A 24,743-nucleotide genomic window follows, 5' to 3' on the forward strand; every position below is an offset into this window, starting at 1 on the left:
GATACAACCTTCAGAAGCAGAATGAGGGGAAAGGATCTCAGAAGGAGAGCATGGAGAACTGCTTGATGTACCTGTGGGACTTAGACAGCAGGCTCCAGCAAGGCAATGAGACAGAGACAGAGTAAGCTGCAGGAGGAACCTAGCAGAGGCAGCCAGGAGCAGTCCATCTCACGGAAACCCTGAAATGTTGTAGTATGCAGCTCAGGGGCAATTTGGCTGTGCTTAGTTTGATTCCCATCTCTGCAACAAAGCTTGAAAACACAACTCCAACAGACAACAAAGGCGAAAGACAGTACAGTAACATAATCAGGAAGACAAGATGAACTCAAGACATACAGTGACTACCTTCATTCATACACCCAAACCAGGAAGTAAGGTGTCCCTTCTGCCCCAAAGACTGGGTTTATGATTGCGTCCAATCTTATGTTTTGTCTCTTTAACTTGCTTTTTGCTCATGGTGTTTCATCACATCAAAAACCCTAACTAGCCGGGCGTTGGTGGTGCACACCTTTAATCCCAGCACTCGGGAGGCAGAGGCAGGCGGATCTCTCTGAGTTCGAGGCCAGCCTGGGCTACCAAGTGAGCTCCAGGAAAGGCGCAAAACTACACAGAGAAACCCTGTCTCGAAAAACAAAACAAAACCAAAAAAAACCCAAAAACCCTAACTAGCACATCATCCACGTGCTGCCTTCTCACTGTGGTTATTTTTCTCTTTCCAGTGCTAAGGATCAAACCTGGGGCTTTGCAAATGATAGGTATGATGGTGGGATCTTACTGTCCCCTCCAAATTCATATGTTGAAGGGTTGGTCCCTAATGCATCAGAGAACACCCAGAGCAGAGCCCTTGGAAAGCCATTAGCTTATGAATGATCTGACCCAAACATTAACTAATAGGGATTCCTGGGAGGTTGCAGAAACCTCAGGTGAATCCATGTTGGAGGAATAGATCACTGGGACATTGCCCTTCAACAGTGTCTTGTCCCCTTCTCCACCTACAATCTCTTAACACTTGGTTAAGAAATTAATTTTAAAAATTCGTGTATCGTTGAGTGGTGGTAGAAAATGCCTTTAATCACAGCACTTAGGAGGCACAGGCAGGAGGGTCTGAGTTTGAGGCCAGCCTGGTCTACAGAGCAAATTTCAGGACAGCCAAGGCTACACAGAAACCTGTCTCGAAAAGAAAATACTTCCCCAAGCCAGCAGTGGTGTACACCTTTGATCCCAGTACTTGGGAGGCAGAGGTAGTTGGATCTCTATGAGTTTGAGGCCAGAGCAACAGAGAAACCTTGTCTTGGAAAAAAAACAAAGCCAAACCAAACCAAAACTTCCTATCTACTGGGGACTAAAACATTTATAAAATACAAGCAGGAATCATACAAATTATTAGAAAAAATAATCACAGTCTCTCAGCTTCTCAATGCTCACTTGTGATCATGGTACTTGGCCTACACCAGTTAACAGTGAATCTCTGCTGATCACTGGACCATAGTGGTCTGGACAAATTCTCCCCACCTAGAGAATCACTACCCACCCCACCCCAGTCCATTAAAACCTCCTATACACTACACCCCATAATCATATCCTGTCCAATATACCTAGCTCCTTCATAATCCCCCTGCCCACCCCCACCCCCACCCACAGGGTTTCTCTCTGTAGTCTTGGAACTTACTCTGTCGTCCAGGCTGGCCCCAAACTCAGAGATCCTCCTGCCTCTGCCTCCCAAGTGCTAAGATTAAAGGTGTGCACCACCATCACCCAGATCGTATAACATGTTATGACATTTTCCTGCTAATGTCAAAGAATAACAGCTCTCTGATTTGAGGGTTATGTAAAATTCATTGTGCATCTGAACCTTGCACCAGTCATTGGGTGGAAACTCAGAAACATGTTTGGCAAATGAGTCCAACTTAATTTAGCTCTGTGGCAAAAAGCAGACAACAAGCAACTATATAAATTGTCAACAGACTTTTAATAATTGAGGTGGATTTAGGAAAAGCTAAATAGTCTGGTCGCATTGACAGAAGTGGAGAACTCAGTAGGCTGTCTGTGACTGCTGCTGGCGGTAGCCACCACGGCGCATATAACCTTCGTTTTTTCGGTAACCATCCTTTTGGTCTGCAGGAGAAAGGTGAATAGGAAAAAGAGGGAGTGAATGCCTGGAGAGAGACAAAGGTGCAGAGATCCTGGGAGAATGGAGAGGCGGAACACTCACCTCGGAAATAGCCACCATAGGTTCCCTGCTTATGGTCAAATACCCGTTCATTGTTCTCCACTAGGCTGCCAAGCTTCTCGGCCAGCTGCAGAGCCAAGTTCTGCTGGGCAGTGGGCTCAGTACGGTGCATCACCACTGTCTGTGTCGGCTGGTCCAAAGAAGCCTGAGGGAGAGGGACAGACGGGGTCTAGGTCAGACTATACTGGCTTCTTTGTGACTCTACCTGCTCAATCCACCATCTCTGGCCCTCACCATCAATTCTTCATTAATGATCATCTTGCTGATAATGGAGTGAACAGTGGGTAGATCCAGTTCGAACATATCTGACAATGTCTCCATACTGGGGAAATAAGCCAGGAAAAAGAGGGCGGTTAGGAACCTTGATTACAAAGCTGGGTTCTATACCCCCAGAACCCATCCTACCTGATTGAGTCATAGACACTGCTGTAGGTAAAGAGGTAGGTCCTCAGTGACTCTTCCTGGATCTTCCTGTGAGAGAACAGAAAAAGGTGAGGTCCTAAGGGAAAGAGACCAGCCAATGTTTTCTTTTCCACCCACCACAGCTTTCGTTACTGCTCACCGAACTAGCATGGTGCGAACTTTGTCAGCCTCAGGGAAAAGGTCCCACACTTTCCCATTCATCTTTTCATTAATGATGAAACTGTGGCAGGTCTTCCAGTCACCCATCTTCATGGCCTTGGAGGCAGCAACCACATGCTCCCTCATTGATTCAGGAGGACCTGAAAGGGCAAGAATAAGACAGGGCTGAAAGAAACTTGAAGCCACGGCTCCTGCTCTCATGAGTACTGTTTAAGGAGAAAAAGAGGCCAGAAGGGCAAATAATCAGACTAAAGACTTTACCAGCTCTCCACTCAGTATGGACAAGTCACTTAGTAGCTGAGACACTGACTTTGGTATGAACCAGTCCATAAAGAAAGACGTTTCAGGGACTGCTGAATCCCTTGAAACTGTTGACAAATGGTTGTTGTGTAAACCCTCTTGTGTATCTTTCTAGGAAAAAGGTCCACAGCTTTTCATCAGATTCGCTTAAAGTTCCTTGACCTTAAAAAAATTACTGGGTGGTGCTAGAGCGCCTTTAACCCCAGCAGAGGCAGGTTGACTTCAGTTTGAAGCCAGCCTGATCTACAGAGTGAATTCAGGGACAGCTAGAGTTACACAGAGAAACCCTATCTCGAAAAACAAAACAAGAGTCTAGGGGCTGAACAGATAGCTCAGTAGTCAAGAGCACTTGGCTGCTCTTCCAGAGGACCTGGGTTGAAGTTTCACAACCTTCTGTACTCAAGTTTCAGCAGATGGAACACATTCCTTTTGCCTCTGTGGGTACGTGGTATGTGGCAATACACACAGGGAAAACACACACACATGCACGCATGCACAGCTTTGGGGATGGAGAGATGGCTCTTTCCCAGTTAAAGAGTCATTAAAGGCCGGGTGGTGGTGGTGCACACCTTTAATCCCAGCACTCGGAAGGCAGAGGCAGGCAGATCTCTGTGAGTTTGAGACCAGCCTGGGCTACAGAGTGAGTTCTAGGAAAGGCTCCAAAGCTACACAGAGAAACCCTGGAGAGAGAGAGGGAGAGAAGGAGGGAGAGAGGGAGGGAGGGAGGGAGGGAGGGAGAGAGAGAGAGAAAGAAAGAAAAGAGTCATTATAGAACCTAGATTTGGTTGTCAGCATCCTCAAGCTTCTATAACTCTAGTTCCAGAAAATCTGATACCCTATCATGGCCAGCACCTGCATGCATGTGATGCATATAAATGCACACAGATATACATACATATACCTTTTAAAAAAATGTTTGAGCTGGGTGTGATGGAACACACCTTTAATCCTAGCTCTCGGGAGGCAGAGGCAGGTGGATCTATGAGATCAAGGCCAACCTAGTTTATAGAGAGTTCCAGGAGAGCCAGGGCTATAAAGAAAACCCTGCCTCAAAACAAAACAAAAACGAAAAAGTTAAAATATTTCAAATAGGATATTTATCAAACTCCATTAAAAAAAAAGAGAGAGAGAATCTTACTCTACATAACATGGTAGCTTAGAACCCACTACAGGGAGCACTAGCTGGCCTCAAGTTCTTAATTAATTTTCTTGTCTTTGACTTCTGAATGCTGGGATCACAAGCACGCGATGACACCCAACTCAACCTTACTCCTTTTCACATTACCTGTTGTTGGATATTTGTACACTGTGAAGATATATTGCTGTGGCTTTTTAATAAAGAGCTGAATGGCCAATAGCTAGGTGGGACTTCTGGGCAAAGAGAGGAAACATGTGATGAATCTAGGTGTGAGAGAGGGAGACTCCAGGATGGGCAGTATGTGACAGAATATAGATGAATAGAAAGAAATGGGTTAATTTAAGTTTTAAGAGCTAGTTTAAAACAAGCCTAAGCTAAAGCCAAGATTTCATAATCAATACGAAGTCTCCATGTCATTATTTGGGAGCTGGATGCTGGGACAAAGACTCATTCATTACATATGGTGCCCAAAGTGAGGATCAAACGTCCAAACATAGGGCCTGAGAGAGCTAAGAAAAGTTTTGGACAAGGAGCCAGATGTGGCTTCCTGGACCTGCAGTCTCACAGACCGGAGAGTGCTCAGCATACAAAGGCACAGCTACTGGCTGCTGGCTGCTGCCTGTGGGCTGGAGCCAGCCACCTAGGGCTATGTGCTAAGCTGAACTATGCAGCAGCTTGATGTGGCAGTTTAAGATTTGTCTCATGTGGTCAGAGAACGCTGCAGGTGCTTAGTAAAGCCAGGTCCAGACACATGAAAAGCTCTAAAAAGGTACAATATGTTTAAAAATGTATTTATATGCTAAATTAAAAAAAAAAGAGAGAAAGAAAATGGGTATAGGGAATCATAGAAAAGTTTAAAAATAATGAAGTCTTTAAAGAAAGAGTAAAGTAATATACAAAGAATAAGCTATATAATGATGGGAAATACATAGGGTGTCTAGTGTATAGTGCTTGTTGACTTTGAATTTTTTAAATGCTAATGTACAAAAAAGCAATAGCTGCTGAGAGACACTGGATCATGGAAACTGCTAAATTAAACCAATCTAGACATCTTAAGAACGTCTTCACTTCAGAATGCAAGTCGAAATATACGTTGCTCTGGGAGAGGTTATGCCTTTCTTTTCACAGGAAACAAGAAGTTACTGTTCTCTTCAAAATTAATAAAGATCAGATTTGACTGGGGGAGACTTCCTGAGGATCTTGGCTATAGACATGAGATGAATCAGATTTATATTACAGTTTGGTTATACAGTCCAAACAAACTTACAAAGTTGACAGATGCCTTTAATCTGCTCAAATATAAAACAGAAAATCATCTTTAGCCAACTTGTGCACAGCATACATTCCACACTTGTGTTAATACAGATGTTACTTTTAAAAGTTTGTGTTTTCAGAACAAAGGACCAGACACCAATAAAAACAAGACAAATAGCCCAGGTGATCCAGCCTCTGAGAATTCCTCTGTTGCAGTTTCCTCAAAAATCTACATCCAGAACTTCAAAGGTGCTAGCTGAGATGGTCTAGCCTCACAGACTACTCCATTCAGACTTCAGATAAGCCCTACATTTTCCCATCACACCGAGACTAGACAACAGCTAGCTCTCCCAGGATTTGACCATTATTTTAATTTTTGCAGCCACTGCCCCCAAACATCAGGAAGCAGACTAGAGAACACAACGTCCACATTATCAAGAGGAGTGGGTTGCTTTAGTTGTTTGTCATCATTTGGGGGTGGGAGCAGTTACAATTTCTTACCGGTCATGGTCAGGGAGAAAGCTAAACAAAAAAATATATAAATGATGGGATAAAAGGGTGGATCAAATCTTTTGAACAACCACTAGTCTCAAATACTTTACATTGGTATGGATTTTTGTATATTGATACAAATTTAAGGTTATTTTTGTTATATTGTATATATATTTCTACTCTTGTTTAAGGTATTGTACTTATGCAGCTCATTTAAAAATGTAAAGTTTTATACGGACCAATGGAATCGAATTGAAGATCCTGACATCAATCCATGCACATATGAGCACCTGGTTTTTGACAAAGGAGCCAAAACTATACAATGGAAAAAAGAAAGTATCTTCAACAAATGGTGTTGGCATAACTGGATGTCAATATGTAAAAGATTACAAATATATCCATCTGTCACCATGCACAAAACTCAAGTCCAAGTGGATCAAAGACCTGAACATAAATCCAGTTACACTAAACTTAATAGAAAAGAAAGTAGGAAGCACTCTTGAATGCACTGGCACCGGAGACCATTTCCTAAATAAAACACCAACAGCACAGACCCTGAGCACAACAATTAATAAATGGGACCTCTCGAAACTGAGAAGCTTTTGCAGGGCAAAAGACACAGTCATCAATAAGACAAAAAGAGCCAACAGAATGGGAAAAGATCTTCACCAACCCCACATCTGACAGAGGATTGATCTCCACAGTATATAAAGAACTCAAGAAACTAGACATCAAAATACTGAACAGTCCAATTAAAAAATAGGCTAAAGAGCTAAACAGAATTCACAAAACAAGAATCACAAATGGCTGAAAGACATTTAAAGAAATGCTCAACATCCTTAATCATCAGAGAAATGCAAATCAAAACGACTCTGAGATACCACCTTACACCTGTCAGAATGGCTATGATCAAAAACACCAGTGTTGTTGACAGTCAATGTTGGAGAGGATGTGGAGCAAAGGGAACACTCCTCCACTGTTGGTGGGAATGTAAACTTGTACAACCACTGTGGAAATCAGTATGGCGGTTTCTCAGAAAATTAGGAATCGAACTACCTCAAGACCCAGCCATCCCACTCTTGGGCATATACCCAAGGAATGCTGATTCATACCATAAAGATACATGCTCAGCTATGTTCATAGCAGCACTATTTGTAATAGCCAGAACCTGGAAACAACCTAGATGCCCATCAACGGAAGAATGGATGAAAAAAATGTGGTACATATACACAATGGAGTACTTACTACTCAGCAGAGAAAAACAATGAAAGCATAAAATTTGCAGGCAAATGGATGGAACTAGAAAAAAATCATCCTGAGTGAGGTAACCCAAACCCAGAAAGACAGTCATGGTATGTACTCACTCATAAGTGGATTCTAGATATAAAATAAAGAACAATCAGACCACAACCCATAGAACCATGGAGGCTATATATATATAGCATGGAGGTCCCTAGGACGACTGTGGCTTATAATAAATTTCGGTTTTACTCAATTATTGAAAAAAAAAATAGCCAATGAATGGAAACACATGAACTATGAACCAAAGGCTGAGGGGCCCCCAGCTGGATCAGGCCCTCTGAATAGGTGTAACAGTTGATTGGCTTGATCAGTTTGGGAGGCAACTAGGCAGTAGGACCAAGTCCTGTGCTCACTGCATGAGTTGGCTGTTTGAAACCTGGAGCTTATGCAGGGACACTTGGCTCAGTCTGGGAGGAAGGGACTGGACCTGCCTGGACTGAGTCTACCAGGTTGATCGCAGTCCTCGGGGGGAGGATTTGCCCTGGAGGAGGTGGGAATGGGGGGTAGACTGGGGGTAAGGGGAAGGTGTGGGAGGGGGGAGAATAGAGGAACCTGTGGCTGATATGTAGAACTGAATGGTATTGTAAAATAAAATAAAATTATATAAAAAAAATGTAAAGTTTTAGTCCTTAAAAACTATAACAATCAAACTTATAGTCATGTTAGGTATATTTTCAAGGTCAGAGATATATTTTAAATAGATAAATGGTCTTTTTCTTCAAACACTTCAGAGACCTACAGAATATGGCATTTAACATGTTTTAGTAACATAAGGCTTTTCATGACAGTGAGACACATTTGCTCCTGGCAGCACCAATTTACTTCAAGAGGATGACAGGCACTGAAGAACCTCCTTATGGAGTTTGCTTTCAATGTGTCAAAGCTAGCCACTTCAGCAAGAAACTGCCCTTGCCTCAATTGCCGACAGCATGCTGTCCAAATTGGGTGATCAGAACACAAAAGAAGGTGACTGCTGAACTTTGCCAAGACAAGGTAGGATAGTCCTTCAAAATTCCTGCTTCACAAAAATGTCTGTCAGATATTCTAGACCCGTAGGACAAAGATAGATCCAACGTCATGGAGGAACCTTGGGTGACTGTCCAGGCAGCCAGCTGCTCCTGTCACTTCTATCGTTTGGCAGTGCTTGCTCTGCACTTACTGTTTACTTAGATAATGCTATACCCAAGAATGGATGGCTCAGTGTGTAGAGTGTTGGAAGCCAAGCCTGACGTCCTGAATTCAATTTCCAGCACCCACATGGTGGAAGGAAAGAACCAATTTGCCAAGTTGTCCTCTGCTCTCTACATGTACTCTATGGCACACATGTCACCCCCCTCCCCAACAATAAACAGAACAAAAAATTTAAAAAGAAATTTAAGACTGATATATTTAGCCTCAACCTAAATGATCTCTATGAAACCACAGGTTTTATGTACTGATTTGTGACTCAGCTCCCAAACACGATCTTGAAGAACAAGCCAGAATGTAACTGGAATTTAGGGAACAAAGCACAAAAGTCCCAAGTCTGGAAATGGGTAGCATATATAAATATGGCTGACACTGGGACAAACATGGGTTGTGATCAGGCCCAAACTGCAAACACCCACCTTCTTGGATTAGCCCCTACTCTGCCACTTTTGGTAAACTTTGTAAAAAGACAAAGCCAGGCATAGTGACAATATGCCTCTGAAGCCAGCACTGGAGAGGCAGGCAGGTGATCTCTTTGAGTTCAAGACCAATCTGGTCTGCACATGGAGACTTGTCAGAACTTACTTCCACAAGTTGTCCTCTGACTCCAAATATTTAAACAAGGTTGGAAGCTCTAAGAATTATCTCTACAAATCAAAAAAACAACAATAGTGCAAGACTAAGTAGGAAACTGGCTTGCTTTTTTTTTTTTTTTTTTTGAGGCAGTCTGATCATATAGCCAAGAATAGCCTTAAACTTGAAGTCCTTATGTCAGTTTCCCAAGCACCAAGATTCCAAGTGTGTATAATCAGACCTGGTTTAGAAACCGGCATTTAACTCTATTATGCATAACAGAGTCAGGACTGTGATGAACCAGAAAGTCCTTCTGTATAGCTTTTACTTCAGTTCTCAAAGCTAGCTCCATGAGAAGGCAAGCCTAGGGCAACTAGATCTCCCAAAATTCTATTAAGACACATGGACATTCAGATTTTCACTGAAGTATTCCTAGAAAATAAAACATCACCGTGTAAGCCAAACACAATTTGACTAAGGGGCATCTGCATCTGAACATGGCCATATAAGCAAGACCAAAGGACCAACATGTAAGGAGATGACCATGGAAAGGAAGCGTGGTTCACTCAAGTACTTCCACGAACCACTGTATAGGAAGGTGCAGTCACTTCCTGCCCCAGTGACTCACTTACTCAGCCCCTGTATGAAAGCCTTTCAAAAATGACCAAAGTATGGCTGGCAGTGTATCTCAGCGGTAGAGCACTTGTCTAGCACATAAGGCCCTGGATTCCATCCTTATCACCACTTCATTTATTTATTTTTTTAATTTCTTTGTGCATGTTGTGGTGGTGCATGTCTTTAAGCTCAGCACTTGAGAGGTAGAATCAGGCAGAGGATTTCTCTCACTCACTACTTATTTTCTTCAACCAGGATCTTTCCTTGAGCCTAAGATTCCCTCCTGGTTAGGCTGAAAGCCAGCAAGCCTTAGTGATGCTCCTGTCTCTGCCTAACTGAAACTGGAGTCACAGTGTTTTCAGGGATGCCCAACTTGTTACACAGGTGCTGGGATCCAAACTCTGGTCCTCAAGAACGCAGAGCAAGCACTTTTAACCACTGAGTCATCTCTACAGCATCCTAGTATCACTTGTACACACCTTTAATCCCAGCACTTGGGAGAAAGGTGAGTAAATTTTTTTGAGTTTAAGACCAGCCTGGTCTACACCATAAGTTTCAGGGTGGACATGGCTACATAGTAATACCATGCACTAAAAAAATCAAACAAAAACAAAAAACTGATTAAAGAAACCAATGTTAAGATTCTTGGATGGTAAAACTCTATTATGTTTACTTGGGTGAAAGACAATGGGGATGAAGTTGAAAAATAGTAAAGAGGTATGTATTAACTGCAATAAACTAGGACAAATCCTTTAAATTTAAATCCATACTGCAGTTTTATCATCAGGTAAAAGGTAACAAGAGTATTCACATATCATGTTTTATTATTAAAGCAAATTTAATCATTTTTTTTTTATTGAGACAGGATTACTAAGTAGCCCTGGGTGGCCTGGAACTTTCTTTGTAGACTAGGCTGATCTCAAACTCAACATGTCTAGAATAACAAATTATTTCTCAGAAACTGTGCCAGGCAGTCAATATAAAATATAAATCAAATGCAATCATCTTGTGAGGAAGTTATTCCATCAACTTTTCTTAATGCATATGGGCAAGCAAAGATGCCCATAAGCAAAGATCCAAGAAGTGTACAGGGCTACACAGGCACACACTCACCTAGCAGGGGCTGCCGCTCTCCTACCCGCAGTTGGTGATGGAACTGCTTGCTGATCATGCGTCTTCGGGCATCACTCTCATGGGCAGCCATGTAGGGGATCTCCAGGAGCATGGCAGACACCAGATAAACACACTCCAGCAGTTCCAGGTTGATGTGCAGATGAAAGGGCACCTGTCGGCGTCGCTCTACCTTCTCCTGTTCCTGGTTGCGCTCCTGTAGGCTGCGGAGCAGCAGACCCTGGCCCAGAAGCTCCTTGGCACGACCACTTGACTGGATATCCAGAAGGGCATTATGTGCATCCTTTGTCAGACCTTGGCGGAAGGCACAGATGCCCAGTTGTACCATGGTACGGTTATACAGGATCTGAGCACAAAGGGCAAAGGAGACAGTCATAGGCAAACAGTTCATTTAATTCAGCAAATACACTTCAGCATCTATTTTGTTTTGGCAGTAAGTAGGCTAGGGCCAGAGAACAAAACAGATTAGGCCTATCTTCCACTCTAGAGGTGGGGTGTGCATTACTATGAGAGAGGTAATCTAAGCTAAGGAGAAAAATAAACTGAGGGGAAGATTTACAAAGTGAGTTTGTATGGTGATAGAGATTGACAATTTGGTAAAGGCTTTATTGTGAAGAATAGCTAAGAACTAAAGAAGCCATATAGATAAACAGGGATAAAGTCCACAATAGAAAAAGGAAATGCAGTGGTCCAGATGAATAACTGACCCAAGTATACTTGAAGAATAAAAGTGATGTAGCTGAGACTTGTCAAAGACTTTACCATAAACCAGAGAGTGGGCATGTGTAAAGCAGGATTTAAAGATGGGAAACCATGGTACTTGGTGATAAACTCTGACTTTGGCTGTTATAATAAGAAACCAACATGGGAGGCCTTGCCTTCTTGTGGGAGGGAAGAGGGGATCTTTGATTGGTGTGTAAAATGAATGAAAAAAATTTCCTTAATTAAAAACAAAAAACCCTCCAGTTTGTACTATTAAAATTTCCCAATTATTTTGAAGAGTTTTAATTTATCTTCCTTGTTTCTCAAAATTTAATATTACAGATTTAGAAACACTAAAAAAGAAAAAAATAATAAATAAAAAAAGGAATTCACAGAAAGACAAAGTGGACATGAAGGCAAACCAAAGCGAGATCAGGAGGAAGGTGGTGGGCTTATGATCTCTTAGGAAAAGGGAAAGGATAATCTATTCTGGAAAGATAGCTCAGTGCTCTTCCAGAGGACCTGGGTTCAGTTCCCAGAACCTACATGACCGCTCACAATTGTAACTCCTGTTTTAGGAGATTTGGCACACTCACACAGGCATATATGCACATAAATAAAAATAGATCAATCCAAAAGAAAAGAAAAAAAAGGGAAAGAAATGACCAGACAGACTACAAAGAAAAACGGCTCAAGAATCAGACGTAAAATGAAAGAAAACCAGGCATGGGGCAAGCAAGGTGACACACACTGGCAATGCTAGCACTCGGAAGGCAGAGGCCGGTGGATTTGAATGAGACCCTGTCTCCAAACAAGAGGAGAACCAGCACCATCAAACAGGTCACTGAGGTTTCTGGTCAACAAGATGGAAGGATGTATGGGTTTGCCACTAATCAAGACAAGGAAGACTGTAAACAGAAAAAAACTGGGGGAGGGGGAGCGCAGAGAGGCAGGGATTAAGGTTTCTTTTTTTTTTTTTTTTTTTTTTGGTTTTTTTGAGACAGGGTTTCTCTGTGTAGCTTTGCGCCTTTCCTGGAGCTCACTTGGTAGCCCAGGCTGGCCTCGAACTCACAGAGATCCGCCTGGCTCTGCCTCCCGAGTGCTGGGATTAAAGGCGTGCGCCACCACCGCCCGGCCTAAGGTTTCTTAATTGAGGGTCTTGATGTGCTTTGAACTTATAATCCTCCTGCTTCAGCCTCCCAAGTTCCTGGTGCAGATATTATACAACTGGTCCTGCATCCCCCAGAGTTGGGAATTAAACTTAGGATATTCTACATACTGGTAAGTTTTCTATTACCTCTGAAACACACAGCCCAAGAGTAAGTTTTATTAACTACAATAATAAAAATATTAAGAGATCATGAACATAAATTTAAAGAACCTTTAAAAAAAAATTCTACCCAGAGCTGAAGAGATGGCGCAGTGGCAAAAGCACATTACACATCATTACTCTTGCAGAGCACCTGAGTTTAGTCCCCAGTACCCATATCAGATGGCTCCCAATCACCTTTTGCTTCAGCTTCAGGGGGATCCAATGCCTCAAGCTTCTGAGGGCACAAACTTATATGCACATGGCCACACACACATAATTAAAATTTTTAAAAATTATTTTTAGAAGCAGTCCTTGCCTAATATACACAAGGCCCTGGGTCTGATTCCCAGCACCACATAGTAGCATGGAGGTACAGGACTACAATCCCAGGGCTCAGGTGGTAGAGGAAGGAAAAAATCAAATGTTCAGGGTCATTCTTGGCTACATGGCAAGTTTGAGGCCAAGACTATAGATACTCCTTAAAAAAAAAAACAATATTAGCATTTGGGAGTAGGGAAGACAAATAAAGAAAACCAGCAGGGCCAAAGAGATGGCTCAGGAGGGATAGGTATTTGCCACTCATGTGAAGCCATGTGGTTGTTTTTGCAGTTTTACACAAAACCACCTTAGCAAAATAAGAGGGCAACAGAATATTTGTTATAAATGATGCTGGTACAACTTAGTATCAATGTGAGGGGAAAAGAGAACTGACCCTAATCTCATACTACATGAGATTAAGTCAAGATAAACTGTAAGTCTAAATGCAAAAATCAAAACCACAAAAGTTTATCAAAAGATAGGAAAAAAAGATGAAAATACTTTTATGAATTTTATTTTTATATTTCTCAGGTTTTTTTTTTTTTTTTAAGACAGGGCTTTCCTGTGTAGCTATGGCTGTCCTGGAACTTACTCTGTAGCCCAGGCTGGCCTTGAACTTACAAAGATCCACTTGCCTATGCCTTAAAGGTGTGTGCTACCACTGCCGACTATTTTTATTTATTCTTTAAAAAACTTAAGCCATAACTGGGCAGTGGTGATGCAGGCCTTTAATGCCAGCACTTGGGAGGCAGAGGCAGGCGGATCTCTGTGAGCAAGGCCAGCCTGGTCTACAAAGCAAGTTCCAGGACAAGAAAGACTACACAGAGAAACTCTGTCTCAAGGGAAAAAAAACAAAAACAAAAAACTTAAGCTGGGCATGATGGCAACATGCCTTTAATCCCAGCCCTCAGGAGGCAGGTGGGTCTTGGTCTATATAGCGAGTTTCAGGATAGCCAGGGCTACACAGTGAGACTCTGTCTCAAAAGACAAAAAAAGTTCAAAAATTTTTATTTTGTGTGTGTGTTTTGCCTGCATGTATGTCTGTATATTACATGTGCACCTGGAGCGAGAAGTCAGAAGAGATGTCAGATGATGGTTGGGAGCCACCATGCTAGGAGCTGAAACTTGGGTTCTCTGCAAGAACAAGTGCTCTTAACTGATGGGCCATCTCCCCAGATCCTATTTTAAGTTATGTGTAGGTGTGTACCTGCATTTGGGTATGTGCATGAGGGCAGGTGCCTTGGAAGCCCGAAGTGTATTCTCTGAAGCTAGAGTCAGTGACAGTTATGAGCTTCATGGTGTGAATGCTGGGAACTGAACTTGGGTCCTCTGGAAAAATCTCTCCAGTCCCCATCTTCATAAATTTTAAGCAAAGATTTATTTAGACACAACTTAGAAAATATATTAAAATAAGCCAGGTGGCGGTATCACATGCCTTTTTAACCCAGCACTAGGGAGCAGGTAGAGGCAGGCATATCTCTGTGAGTTCGAGGCCAGCCTGGTCTACAGACCTAGTTCCAGGACAGCCAAGGCTGTTATATAGTGAAACCCTGTCTCAAAACAAAACAGAAATAAATTTAAAAAAAAAAAAATACTGTAACAAAAAGGCACAACTAAGACAAAAGAGCCTGGAATGAAGTATCTGAAATCTGATAAAGGGGTGGTCATCCAGCCAGGCATGGCGGTGGCCTTTAATCCCAGCACTCAAAGGCCAGTCTGGTCTACAAGAGTGAGTTCCAGGACAGCCAGGGCTGTTACACAGAGAAACCCTGCTCAAAAACCCAAAAGGAGTAGCCATCCAAAATATATGAAGAATTCCTATAACTGCATAATAAGAACATAAATACTGAAGTGTAAAAGACTGAGCAAGAGTTGGCCTTTCATCGATGAAATAAAAAAAGGATGAAGAAAAGATATTGTCTAGACCACCACTCCCGGGTAGGAGAGATGGCTCAGCGGGAAACAGTTCCCTTGCTGCACAGACTCGAGGATCAGAGTCTGAATCACAGGAGCCACACTAACGGCTGGATGGAGAGGAGTGCATTTATAACAAACCGCACTGCTCCTACGGGAGCACAGGAAACTCCCGGGAAGCCATGCGTCAGCACAAAACACTCTTGTTTCAAACGAGGTGAAAGGTGAGGACCCATTGACCTCTACACATGTGCCATGGCACACAGCACCCGCCCCCAATACTTAAAAATTTACAAAATATAAATGTATTTCCCACAACACACACAAAAGGGAGCTACACCTCAATGTGGCTTTAGTACCTTCTCCATATAAAAAGGTCCTCAAAATGTTGCTATACAGAAAACTGGCTGCCCCATTGTCACGAACCCTCCTAATTTCACTGTATCACAGTTATCTAGGTCCCTTTCCCCTCTAGTTTAACTCCTTCAAAAACCCTTTTCCTCTTTCTAGAAAAGTAAGATCACCTCCTAATGTTTTAAACCAGACAGTAGGTAAATAAATAAATGTTGGCTGAACCCAAATTGCTAAGTGGATTTTAACGTTGTGGGATAGCACAAATTTTATGTCCATGTGGGCAAACAGGTGGAATTCTTGTTGAGTCCATTTACTTATCTAAGAAAGAACAGGGGCCTGAGGCCTGGCTTCTCCTTCACCACGAAGGCTGGTTATCTCTTTCACCTACCTGTACTGGTGGATCTGCATGCTGAATGTTGTCTTGTAGGTGGCTCATGAGCATGAGGTCACGGGCCTGATACCAGCGGGAGTGGAGAGCATGATGGTAGATATGGCAGAGGATTGCACAGGTACGGATCCGGTCTGTACGGTCCTTGGCATAGATGTATTTGCAGAGTCTTTCCATCAACACAGCTGAGTCCTCACCCTCATTTTCTGCCTGGTCTTGCTCAGACTAGAGGAATAGAAGATCTTAGTGATGGCTATCCAGCAAAGACCATGGCTTTAAATGGCTTAGGCCCCAGCAACAAAACACGGGATTCTTTCCAACCTCAGTGCAATCCCTCCGATTCCCCTCCTGTTCTATTTCAGAAGCCCTTTGGAGATAGAAGACTTACCATCAAGGCCTAACAGATAAGGAGGACAAATTCACACTTCTCCCACACCTCACGATTGCCAAGTAATCTCACCTTTGAGGACCCTTCAGGAGGAGTAAGCTGACGCTGATGGGCCTTGTAGTCGAACTTGTAATACGTGTGCAGGATGCGCCTCAAGTAGATCTGGCAGATTTCCTCAGTGGTACCTTTCTCCTCCAGGTAGCGCTGCACACGTTCAATGATGGCACACACTTGTGCTTCATCCTTCAGATGCTCCACATACTCTGGGAGGGAGGACATCCATCCTCATCTCAGATGTGAGTACCAGCTTTCCCAACCAGATCATGAATCCAACCACTCTGGCTTGCCCTCTACAGCTATACCCTGAAAACATCATCCTCTCCCATGAGCTTACCATCTTACGGCTTAGGAAGGAAAAGCACCTCAATTACCAACTTGGTCAGCAAGGCCTATACATTTAGCACTTGCCTCCAAGGGCTGTCCTTTCACTCTGACTTTAATGCTTATAACACCCCTAAGTCAGTATCACCTCCTATACTCTACTTCTCACCAAAGTCCCTATTTGGACAGGCTTACCTTGGGAGTGAGGATCAGTATTTTGCATTATTTTGGTAAATTCTTCATCCATTCGCTCCACCAGAGTTAGGATGCAGCCGCGTACACGCAGTGGCTGAAGAAATATGCAAAGAAGGAACACAATTAATCCAAGGTTCTGGCCTAATCTCAACTCCTGTCTTCCCAATTGTGCTGCCAATCCCTCCCTTTACCTGATCAAAATTGTTTAAGTTCTCACTCTCTTCCAAAATGTTCTCTCCAACGAAGATGTTGGAATGTGCAACCAAGATATCCATCAGTTCATTGATGCAGTCCAGGCACATCTGCCACATCTCTGGCTGTCAGGAGATGAAATGACGAAGTTAAAGGATGGAATGAACGATGTTTCGGAAGAACACCAAGAATCACAGGGCTTTCAACACCCAAGCCTTAAAACACTAGGTATTTTCTCCTGAACCCCCCAACGTAACCCCGGTACCCTTCTGTTCTCACCTTCATGTACGTGGCCAGGTTAGGGTTGTAGTCGTAGAGAGAGGCAATGATATTGAACTTGATCTTGACAATGACACCCTCCCCCAGGTTGTTTTCAGAAGCAATCTGAACCAGCAGCTGTAGCAATTCAATCTGGGTGGCACTGGAGGGACACAGAACTGGGTCAGGCTTTCAAGATAAATGGCCAGTCTCACCCTGTTATGCAGGAAGCCCTCTTCAGACCGGCACACAGCCAGTTCCACATTTCTTGACGACCCGTGTATGTGCTTCTTGTTTATTGATGGGTTCTTCTGAGACAAGGTCCCATAGAGCCCAGGCAGGAAGACCTTGAGCTTCTGATTCTTTGCCACCCAAGTGCTGGTTTTATGTGAGGTTAGGACTCAAACCCAGGGCTCCATGTATGCTGGGCAAGCACTCTACCAACTGAACTATATTATAGCCCCAATCCTTGCTTCTCTTTTAAATTCCCAATAGAAACAATGGTAATGTTAGCCATCCTGAAGTGCTATTTACAAAAGGTCTTCATTCTTCCCATTCTATTAGGTTACGTAACTAAAGACAAATATCATTTCCATTTACTTAACTGTAGTAACAGAAGTTCAGTAAGCTTTCAAACTATGAAAACTTAGCAATGGCCCAAGCCTACGAATCTCACCGGTCTGTTCCCTTCTTGCCTCTGGCCTGTAGAATCTCATTCAGCTTCTTGATGACAACAGCATGAGTAATCTCAGTTCCCTTGGCGAACATTTTTGGCTTCTCCTGGGCAAGAACATATCCTGTCACACGCACGTCAACAGAAACCTGTTCTTGTTTTAGGTTCCCTACCACTCCAACCAGGTGGGCACCTGTACTCTCTCCCAAATCCATCTCCTTACTCCGAACTCCTCACCTTAACCAGTGGGACTCCACCGCGGACCCTTTCCCACTCCCCGCCTTCATTGTCCTCCTCTTCCTCATCCAGGCGCTTAGACTTCCTATCGTGCTTCTTCTTGGCTTTGTCTTCCCGTTTCTTCTCAGCTGCTTTTTTGTCCTCCTCTGTGGTGGGTGCTCTGACAGGAGACAAGGAGATGAGAGAGGAGTCCTCTTCCCACCTCAGGGGTTACCTTACAGGTGCACACCACCAGTATTAATTAATGCATTAGGGATTGAACCCAGTACCTCATTAATGCTAGGTAAGCACTCTATCAATTCAACTACATCCTAGGCCCAGAACCCACTTCTCCAAATTTGCACATACGCCAAGTATGCTCAGTAAGTTGATGTCTCTGGGTCTACATAACTATACATTATGTCCACAGCTCTGAGATTAGAGGAGCTAATGCTTCCAATCAACTTCATTTTCCCTATACCCAAGTATTACTCCCAGTACTAAAGATACTGTGATCCAAACCTCAAAAGTATAATGAATTCAAACACCTGTAATTGTTTGACCTCTCTTATGACAGACCACATTTCAATACAGCCATATCTTTTATTTTTAAATTATCTTATTATCTTATGTGTCTAAGTGTCTTGCCTGTACATATGTACATGTATCATGTGCATGCCTGCTGAGGTTAGGATGAGGTCATTAGGGCCCCAGGACTGACATTACAGATGGCTGTGTGTTGTCATGTGGGTGCGGGAATCAAACCCAGGTCCTCTGCAATAGCAACAAGGGCTCTTAACCACTGAGTCAATTTTTCAGGCCTTTTTTATTTTTTTGGATAGCCTGGAACTCTTTATGTAAATCTGGTAACTTTGAACTCACAGAGATCCAAACAACAAACGCCCCAAACATTTATAAACATACAATTATACCTGATTAAAGCTATTAAAAATTTAAGAGATGCCAGGTGGTGGTGGCAAATACCTTTAATTTCAGCACCCAGGAGAGGCAGAGGCAGGCTAATCTCTGAGTTTGAGGCCAGCCTTGTCTACAGAGAGAGAGAGAGAGAGAGAGAGAGAGAGAGACAGACAGACAGACAGACAGACAGACAGACAGACAGACAGAGACAGAGAGAGAGTGAGTCCAGGACAGCCAGGGCTACACAGAGAAACTGTCTTGGGGGGGGAAAAAGACATAACATGTCTATGAGATACTCTAAATCCATTAATAAGGAAAAAATCCTCTATGTCCTATACTTCATTTTTCTCTAATTTTGAAGGTTGGAAAAATAGAAAGTAGCTCAGTGACATGCTTGCACAAGTATGAGATCTGAGTTTGATCCCCAACACACACACACACACACACACACACACACACACACACACACACACACACTCCTATAGCTATATATGTAACAACAACTAATGAAAAAAATGTGAAAGACAGCAAGGGTGTATAGATGTACGGGTTTGGAAGGAAAGGAAAGAGAGAAATGGGAAATGATGTAATTGTATATAACCCACCCCCAACACACACACAAAAGCAAGCCAGGTAAGGTAGCACCTGCTTGTAATCTCAGCATCCATCCCAGAGATAGATGGATCCCTGGAGCTCACAGCCCAAATAGCCTAACCCACCCAGCAAACTACAGGACAATGGAAGACCCTGCCTCAAAAAAATAAGGCAAGGTTGGGCATGGTGACACACCATTAGTCTTCCATCACAGCACTTAGGGGGCAGATACTGTTCCAAGTCAGCCTGGTCCATACAGTGAGATCCTGTCTCAAACAAAATTAACTTACAAAGGTGAGTAGTTCCTTAGGAATACCACCCAAAGTACACCTTGGACTTACACACACACACACACACACACACACACACACACACACACACACACACACACACACACACACACGTGAGGGCCTGGGAGATAGCTCAGCAATTAAGAGTACTGGCTGCTTTTCCAGAGGACTTAGGCCCGATTCCCAGCACCCACATGGTGGTTCCCAAGAGTCTGTAATTCCAGTCTCAGGGGATCCAACACTACCTTCTGGTCTCTAGGGGCTGGGCACAAACATGGTGCATAGATAAATATGCAGACAAAATAGTAAGATTAAAAAAAAAAAAAATTGAGACAGGTTCCTGCTACATACCCAAGCTGCCCTCAAAGTTTTAATTCTCTGTCTCAGTCTTCTGAATTCCTAAATTTTAGCTCTGTCAAGAGTCTGAATAATGTACATGTGCAGTGCACACTGCAGCACAACACTCAATACAATACATAATCACTGAAGACCAAAAATGTAAAGAATGTCAATCAATAAAAACATTACTAGATGTCAACAGGTTTAAAAATGTGCTTGATGATTAAGTAAATCTGAAAGTTAATTAAAGTAATTATCTTTACACTTTACATACTATGCATCAAGAAGCTGATTATCAGGAAGGGCCAACACAACAGCAACCACCGAGTGCTCACCACATGGCAGTCCTGGACTGAGCCACCTCCCTGTGCCACCTCTAACAGCTCTCCTGGGAGGCAACACTGAGGACTGAAAACGTGCAGCTTGCCCACTATCCCACAACCAACAGGTGCCAAAGTGAGACCTGTATCTAGAATCCATGAAAACAAAGAACAGCCTTCAAAATGACTAACGGCTTTCTGACTCTCACTGTGACCCCCAAACCCGTTACTTCCTTACTTTTTAAGGAACTTTGAGGCCAGAACAGTTTGTTTTCCTTCCTCTTCTTCTGAGTCTGAATCAGAAGATGTAGAACTGGTGTCCCATTCTTCATCATCTTCAGAATCTTCAGAGTCTTCATCATCATCCTTTAAGGAAAGAGAGGATAAGGAGGAAGGCAAGAGACTTTCTCTGCTCCTCCTGCTGACATAGTCCAGGTATTTCCATGAGCAGAACAAGAGCAGCTATTCATGGAATCAAGGTATGTCCAACAGACAACTAGAATTTGAGATTACAAATTACCCCAAGGGAAGTAAGTACCACACAGCCCCCCAGCACAGTGCTAGGCCTGGCAGTTAGATCCCAATCCACCCAGTGTCCAATACAACAGGAAACCCCTTGTCACGTCAATCCCCGAACTTTCTTTGACTCTCCGAACCTTCTTCTTCAAGAAAGCTGCAGCACTGACTCCAACATCATCCTCATCTTCATCTGAAGAGCCTGGAAGGAAGTGGGAGGAATAAACTAGACGATGAAGGGAACGCATGCCTTTCTAACCATCTGCAGTAAAGGTCTCTTCTCTCACCTTCTGAGTCTTCCTCGTTCTTCTCTGCATCTTCATCTGCAGACTGCTCAGGGTTCTGCATTGAGGGAGACCAGAGAATTAAGGATGCCTACAATCAGCCAGGCATGGCAGTGCACTCCTTTAATATCAGCACTGGGGGGCAGAGGCAGGCAGATTTCTGAGTTCCAGGAGAGTCAGAGCTACATCCTGAGACCTCCACTACAACAAAAATGCCTGCTAAACAGAACTCCTTCTCAAACCCAGACGCTGTTAGGGTCTTTCTCTATCATGCTACCATGTGCTAGTATTCTTGCAGTTTTGTCACGGGATCATTTCCATAGTTTAACAAGTTAGCCTCTAGCCGACTCACCTGCTTGTAGTTTGTGATGTGGGACTCAAAATCTCGGTTGTATTTTCGGATCTTCTGGCGCAAGGTACTCAGAGCCTTGGCATTGTTCTTGTTCATCTTCTTTTTTCCTTCTTTATCCTCCCAGAGCTAACACATAAGAAAGGAAGAACGGGGAACAAGACTAAGTGGCATTTCCACAACTCAGGCTTTACAATCACCTTTTGGGTCTCGCTATCTTAGATGCCATCTGAACCACGCATTAACGATGACTCTAACTTTTTGTCTGCAATGCTGGGAATTGAACCAAGGCACGTGCCCTACAACTTTTATGTATCTCTACTACAAATACAAAACCCCAAGTAAAAAGTGCTTAAAAACATAACCTGCAAGCTGGGGAGTGGTGGTGCACCCCTTCAATCCCAGCACTCAGGCAGAAGCAAGGTGGATCTCTGAATTCGAGGACAGCTTGGTCTAGGATAGCCAGAGCTACACAGAGAAACCCTGACTCAAAAAATACAAAACAAAACAAAACAAAAAAAAAAACCAAAAAACAAAACAAAATCCCAAAACCCATAATATAATCAAGCTCTTGTCCAAAAAAAAGTAAGTCTTCTCTTCTTGCTTTAGCTCATTTTCTATTTTCTAGGGAACACTGTATGTAATAAGGCGGAGAACCCTGAGGAGAAGCCTGGCTACAGGAAAGAAGCATAGCCAGGCCCACATCCCCTTCTGTATGCTCAGAGTCACACCTCATTAAGATAGTCCTCCAGGTCAGCCAGTATGCGGATATAGAATCGGGGGACACCTTCCTTATCCACAATACTCTTGGCTTTCCCATAGGCCTTTCCCAGGAGCTCAAACTCTTCCAGACACTTAGTGACATCTCGAATCTTCATGGCATTACGGATGGTTCGTATAAGGTTGGTCAGCTCCTCAAACCTGGGTAAGGAGTTCAATACCAGATTAGTTCTGTCTATCATGTAGAAAATAACATCGCTCCCTTATCACTCAGCCTCACCTCTTGTCCTTAGCACTTCGGACAACTCTCTTTGTATCCTCCTCATCTTCACTCAGTAACAAAGGCCTGTATGGAAGAAACAGAGACCATTAACCTTCATTCTTAGCTACCTCTTCTCAGATGAAGCAGGTAAAGGACCAGGACATCCATACAATCCTCTTTTCTGATCCTGCTCTTCACACTCATCTTAAACAGCTACAACTTTGAATACAGCCTTTGTCAAACCCTGACAGCATATACGATGGCATCCCCCCTCCCCAATTAAAGAGCTTATTTACTATATCAAACAGCTAATTCCATAATGGCACATATGGCTACAGAAATACCTAAGAAAGAAGCACTTCAACTCTAACAGATAACGGAAAAGCCTTCAAGGAGCTAGTACCTGAACCAGATCCTAAAAAGAAACATTTCCCAAAAGGAAGGGCCACTAGTAAAGAAAAGTTTTAGTGAATTCCGGGGTGGTAGTGGCACACACCATTAATAACAGGACTGGGGAGGCAAAGGCAAGTGGATTTCTGAGTTCGAGGCCAGCCTGGTCTACAGAGTAAGTCCCAGGATATCCAGGGTTACAGAGAGAAACCTTGTCTGGGAAAAAATAAATAAAAAGAAAAAGAAACTTTTAGTGCTACAGAGATGGCTCAGAGGTTAAGAGCACTGACTGCTCTTCCAGAGATCCTGAGTTTAATTCCCAGCAACCACATAGTGGTTCACAACCATCTGTAATGAGATCTGGTGCCTTCTTCTGGTGTACAGGCATACATGCAGACAGAACACTACATACATAATAAATAAATAAATCTTTAAAAAACAAGTTTTAGCGAATTTTAGCACCCCTTTGCTTATATTTCTTTTTTTTTTTTTTCAAGACAGGATTTCTATGCGTAGTTTTGGTTCCTGTCATGGATCTCTGTAGACCAGGCTGGCCTCCAACTCACAGAGATCCACCCGGCCCGCCCTGCCTCCCGAGTGCTGGGATTAAAGGCGTGCGCCACCACTGTCCGGCTTGTTTATATTTCTTTTTAATGAGAAGGGCCAAAGCATTCAGTAGGCAAGTTTTTTTTCACTTTGGACAATGTCATGGAATCATATTCACATGGATATATAGATTATATGACACATATATTACATATTGCACCATACATGACATATAATGTATATTACACGCCATATATATGACGTATAATACATATTCTCGTCTACAATTCTCTATAAGTCTCTGTGGTGGTACATATACATATCTTAAAACACTACAGACACACAGCAAAAATAATCAAAGTTTTGAGAACTGTTTCAAAATTTTAAAAATTTTAATTTGCAGAGATGAGGGAAAGAAAGTTAAAAGGTGAACACAGCAGTGTTTAACCATCTGCACACAGAGCTGGAGGACAGGACTTCGGAGTCACATCAGACTAGACGCTAACCAAGCACTGTGCGTCTCCTTCCATGAACACAAATAAAGGACTGCGTGGTGGGGAGAGTTTGGCGAAGGCCAGTGCGGCACAGACGGGGGAAGAGAGGGACTCGGAGAGGGAAGGTGGGGAAGGGATATGAAGCCTCCGGCTGCTGATGCAACCAACGCTAAGCAGCCGGAAACCTCCGCAGCGCCCCAGGCCACTCGGTCCCCTCCCCACACGCGCCCCGCCGCCTGCCCAGCCCAGCGCCCCCAGCTCACTGTCGGCCGTAGTTCCCGGACACGGGCTTGGTGACCTGCTCCTCCCCGGACGACGACGACTCGGACTCACTGTCCGAACCATTGGTGAAAAACCGCGACATGGCGACGGCACTCAAGGGCTGAGGCGCGCGCGGCCGGAACCTGAGGAAAACCGCGGCGTCAGGGCGGGTAGACAACCGCGGCTACCACCTCCCGACCCCGTCCCCGGGCACCGTCTGCTCGGCCCCCACCCCACCCCGTCCTACCCGGAGCACGAGGCTCAAGAGACGCAATCCAGCGGCGCTCCGGTGTCCCAGAGAAGAGGCGAGACAGACGCGACGCCGGAAGAGGAAATGGTTGGTGAGTCACTTCCGGGAAGCACT

At 43.5% G+C, this 24,743-nt stretch overlaps 1 protein-coding gene across 2 annotated transcripts; it reads right to left on the bottom strand.

Moving 5' to 3' along the window:
• Positions 1–1,950: 1,950 nt before the first annotated feature.
• Positions 1,951–24,743, bottom strand: LOC102916319 (eukaryotic translation initiation factor 3 subunit C). 2 transcript variants are annotated; one of them, XM_006980393.4, is made up of 21 exons: positions 24,627–24,743; positions 24,382–24,522; positions 22,707–22,772; positions 22,438–22,627; positions 21,710–21,835; positions 21,361–21,415; positions 21,214–21,275; positions 20,796–20,923; positions 18,118–18,277; positions 17,884–17,987; positions 17,229–17,370; positions 16,949–17,074; positions 16,758–16,851; positions 16,254–16,444; positions 15,794–16,018; positions 10,788–11,151; positions 2,793–2,952; positions 2,636–2,701; positions 2,465–2,552; positions 2,213–2,375; positions 1,951–2,115 (listed from the first exon to the last, which is right to left on the bottom strand). In XM_006980393.4, the coding sequence occupies exons 2-21, from the start codon at positions 24,480–24,482 to the stop codon at positions 2,033–2,035; spliced, it is 2,694 nt and encodes an 897-aa protein (XP_006980455.1). In that variant the 5' UTR covers positions 24,483–24,522; positions 24,627–24,743; the 3' UTR covers positions 1,951–2,032. The 2 variants fall into 2 exon arrangements, with proteins under 2 accessions (XP_006980455.1, XP_076408460.1); XM_076552345.1 differs by having other exon boundaries at positions 20,796–20,921; positions 21,197–21,275.

The sequence above is a fragment of the Peromyscus maniculatus genome, chromosome 1, assembly GCF_049852395.1.
Source record: "Peromyscus maniculatus bairdii isolate BWxNUB_F1_BW_parent chromosome 1, HU_Pman_BW_mat_3.1, whole genome shotgun sequence".
Lineage (NCBI taxonomy): Eukaryota > Metazoa > Chordata > Mammalia > Rodentia > Cricetidae > Peromyscus > Peromyscus maniculatus.

Coding starts and splice junctions, on each gene's coding strand:
- LOC102916319 (XM_076552345.1), bottom strand. CDS start 24,482: ATGTCGCGGTTTTTCACCAATGGTTCGGACAGTGAGTCCGAGTCGTCG. Junction 22,628..22,706: donor CGAAGTGCTAAGGACAAGAG/GTGAGGCTGAGT, acceptor CTCCTTACCCAG/GTTTGAGGAGCTGACCAACC. Junction 16,445..16,757: donor TACTGATCCTCACTCCCAAG/GTAAGCCTGTCC, acceptor CCTCCCTCCCAG/AGTATGTGGAGCATCTGAAG.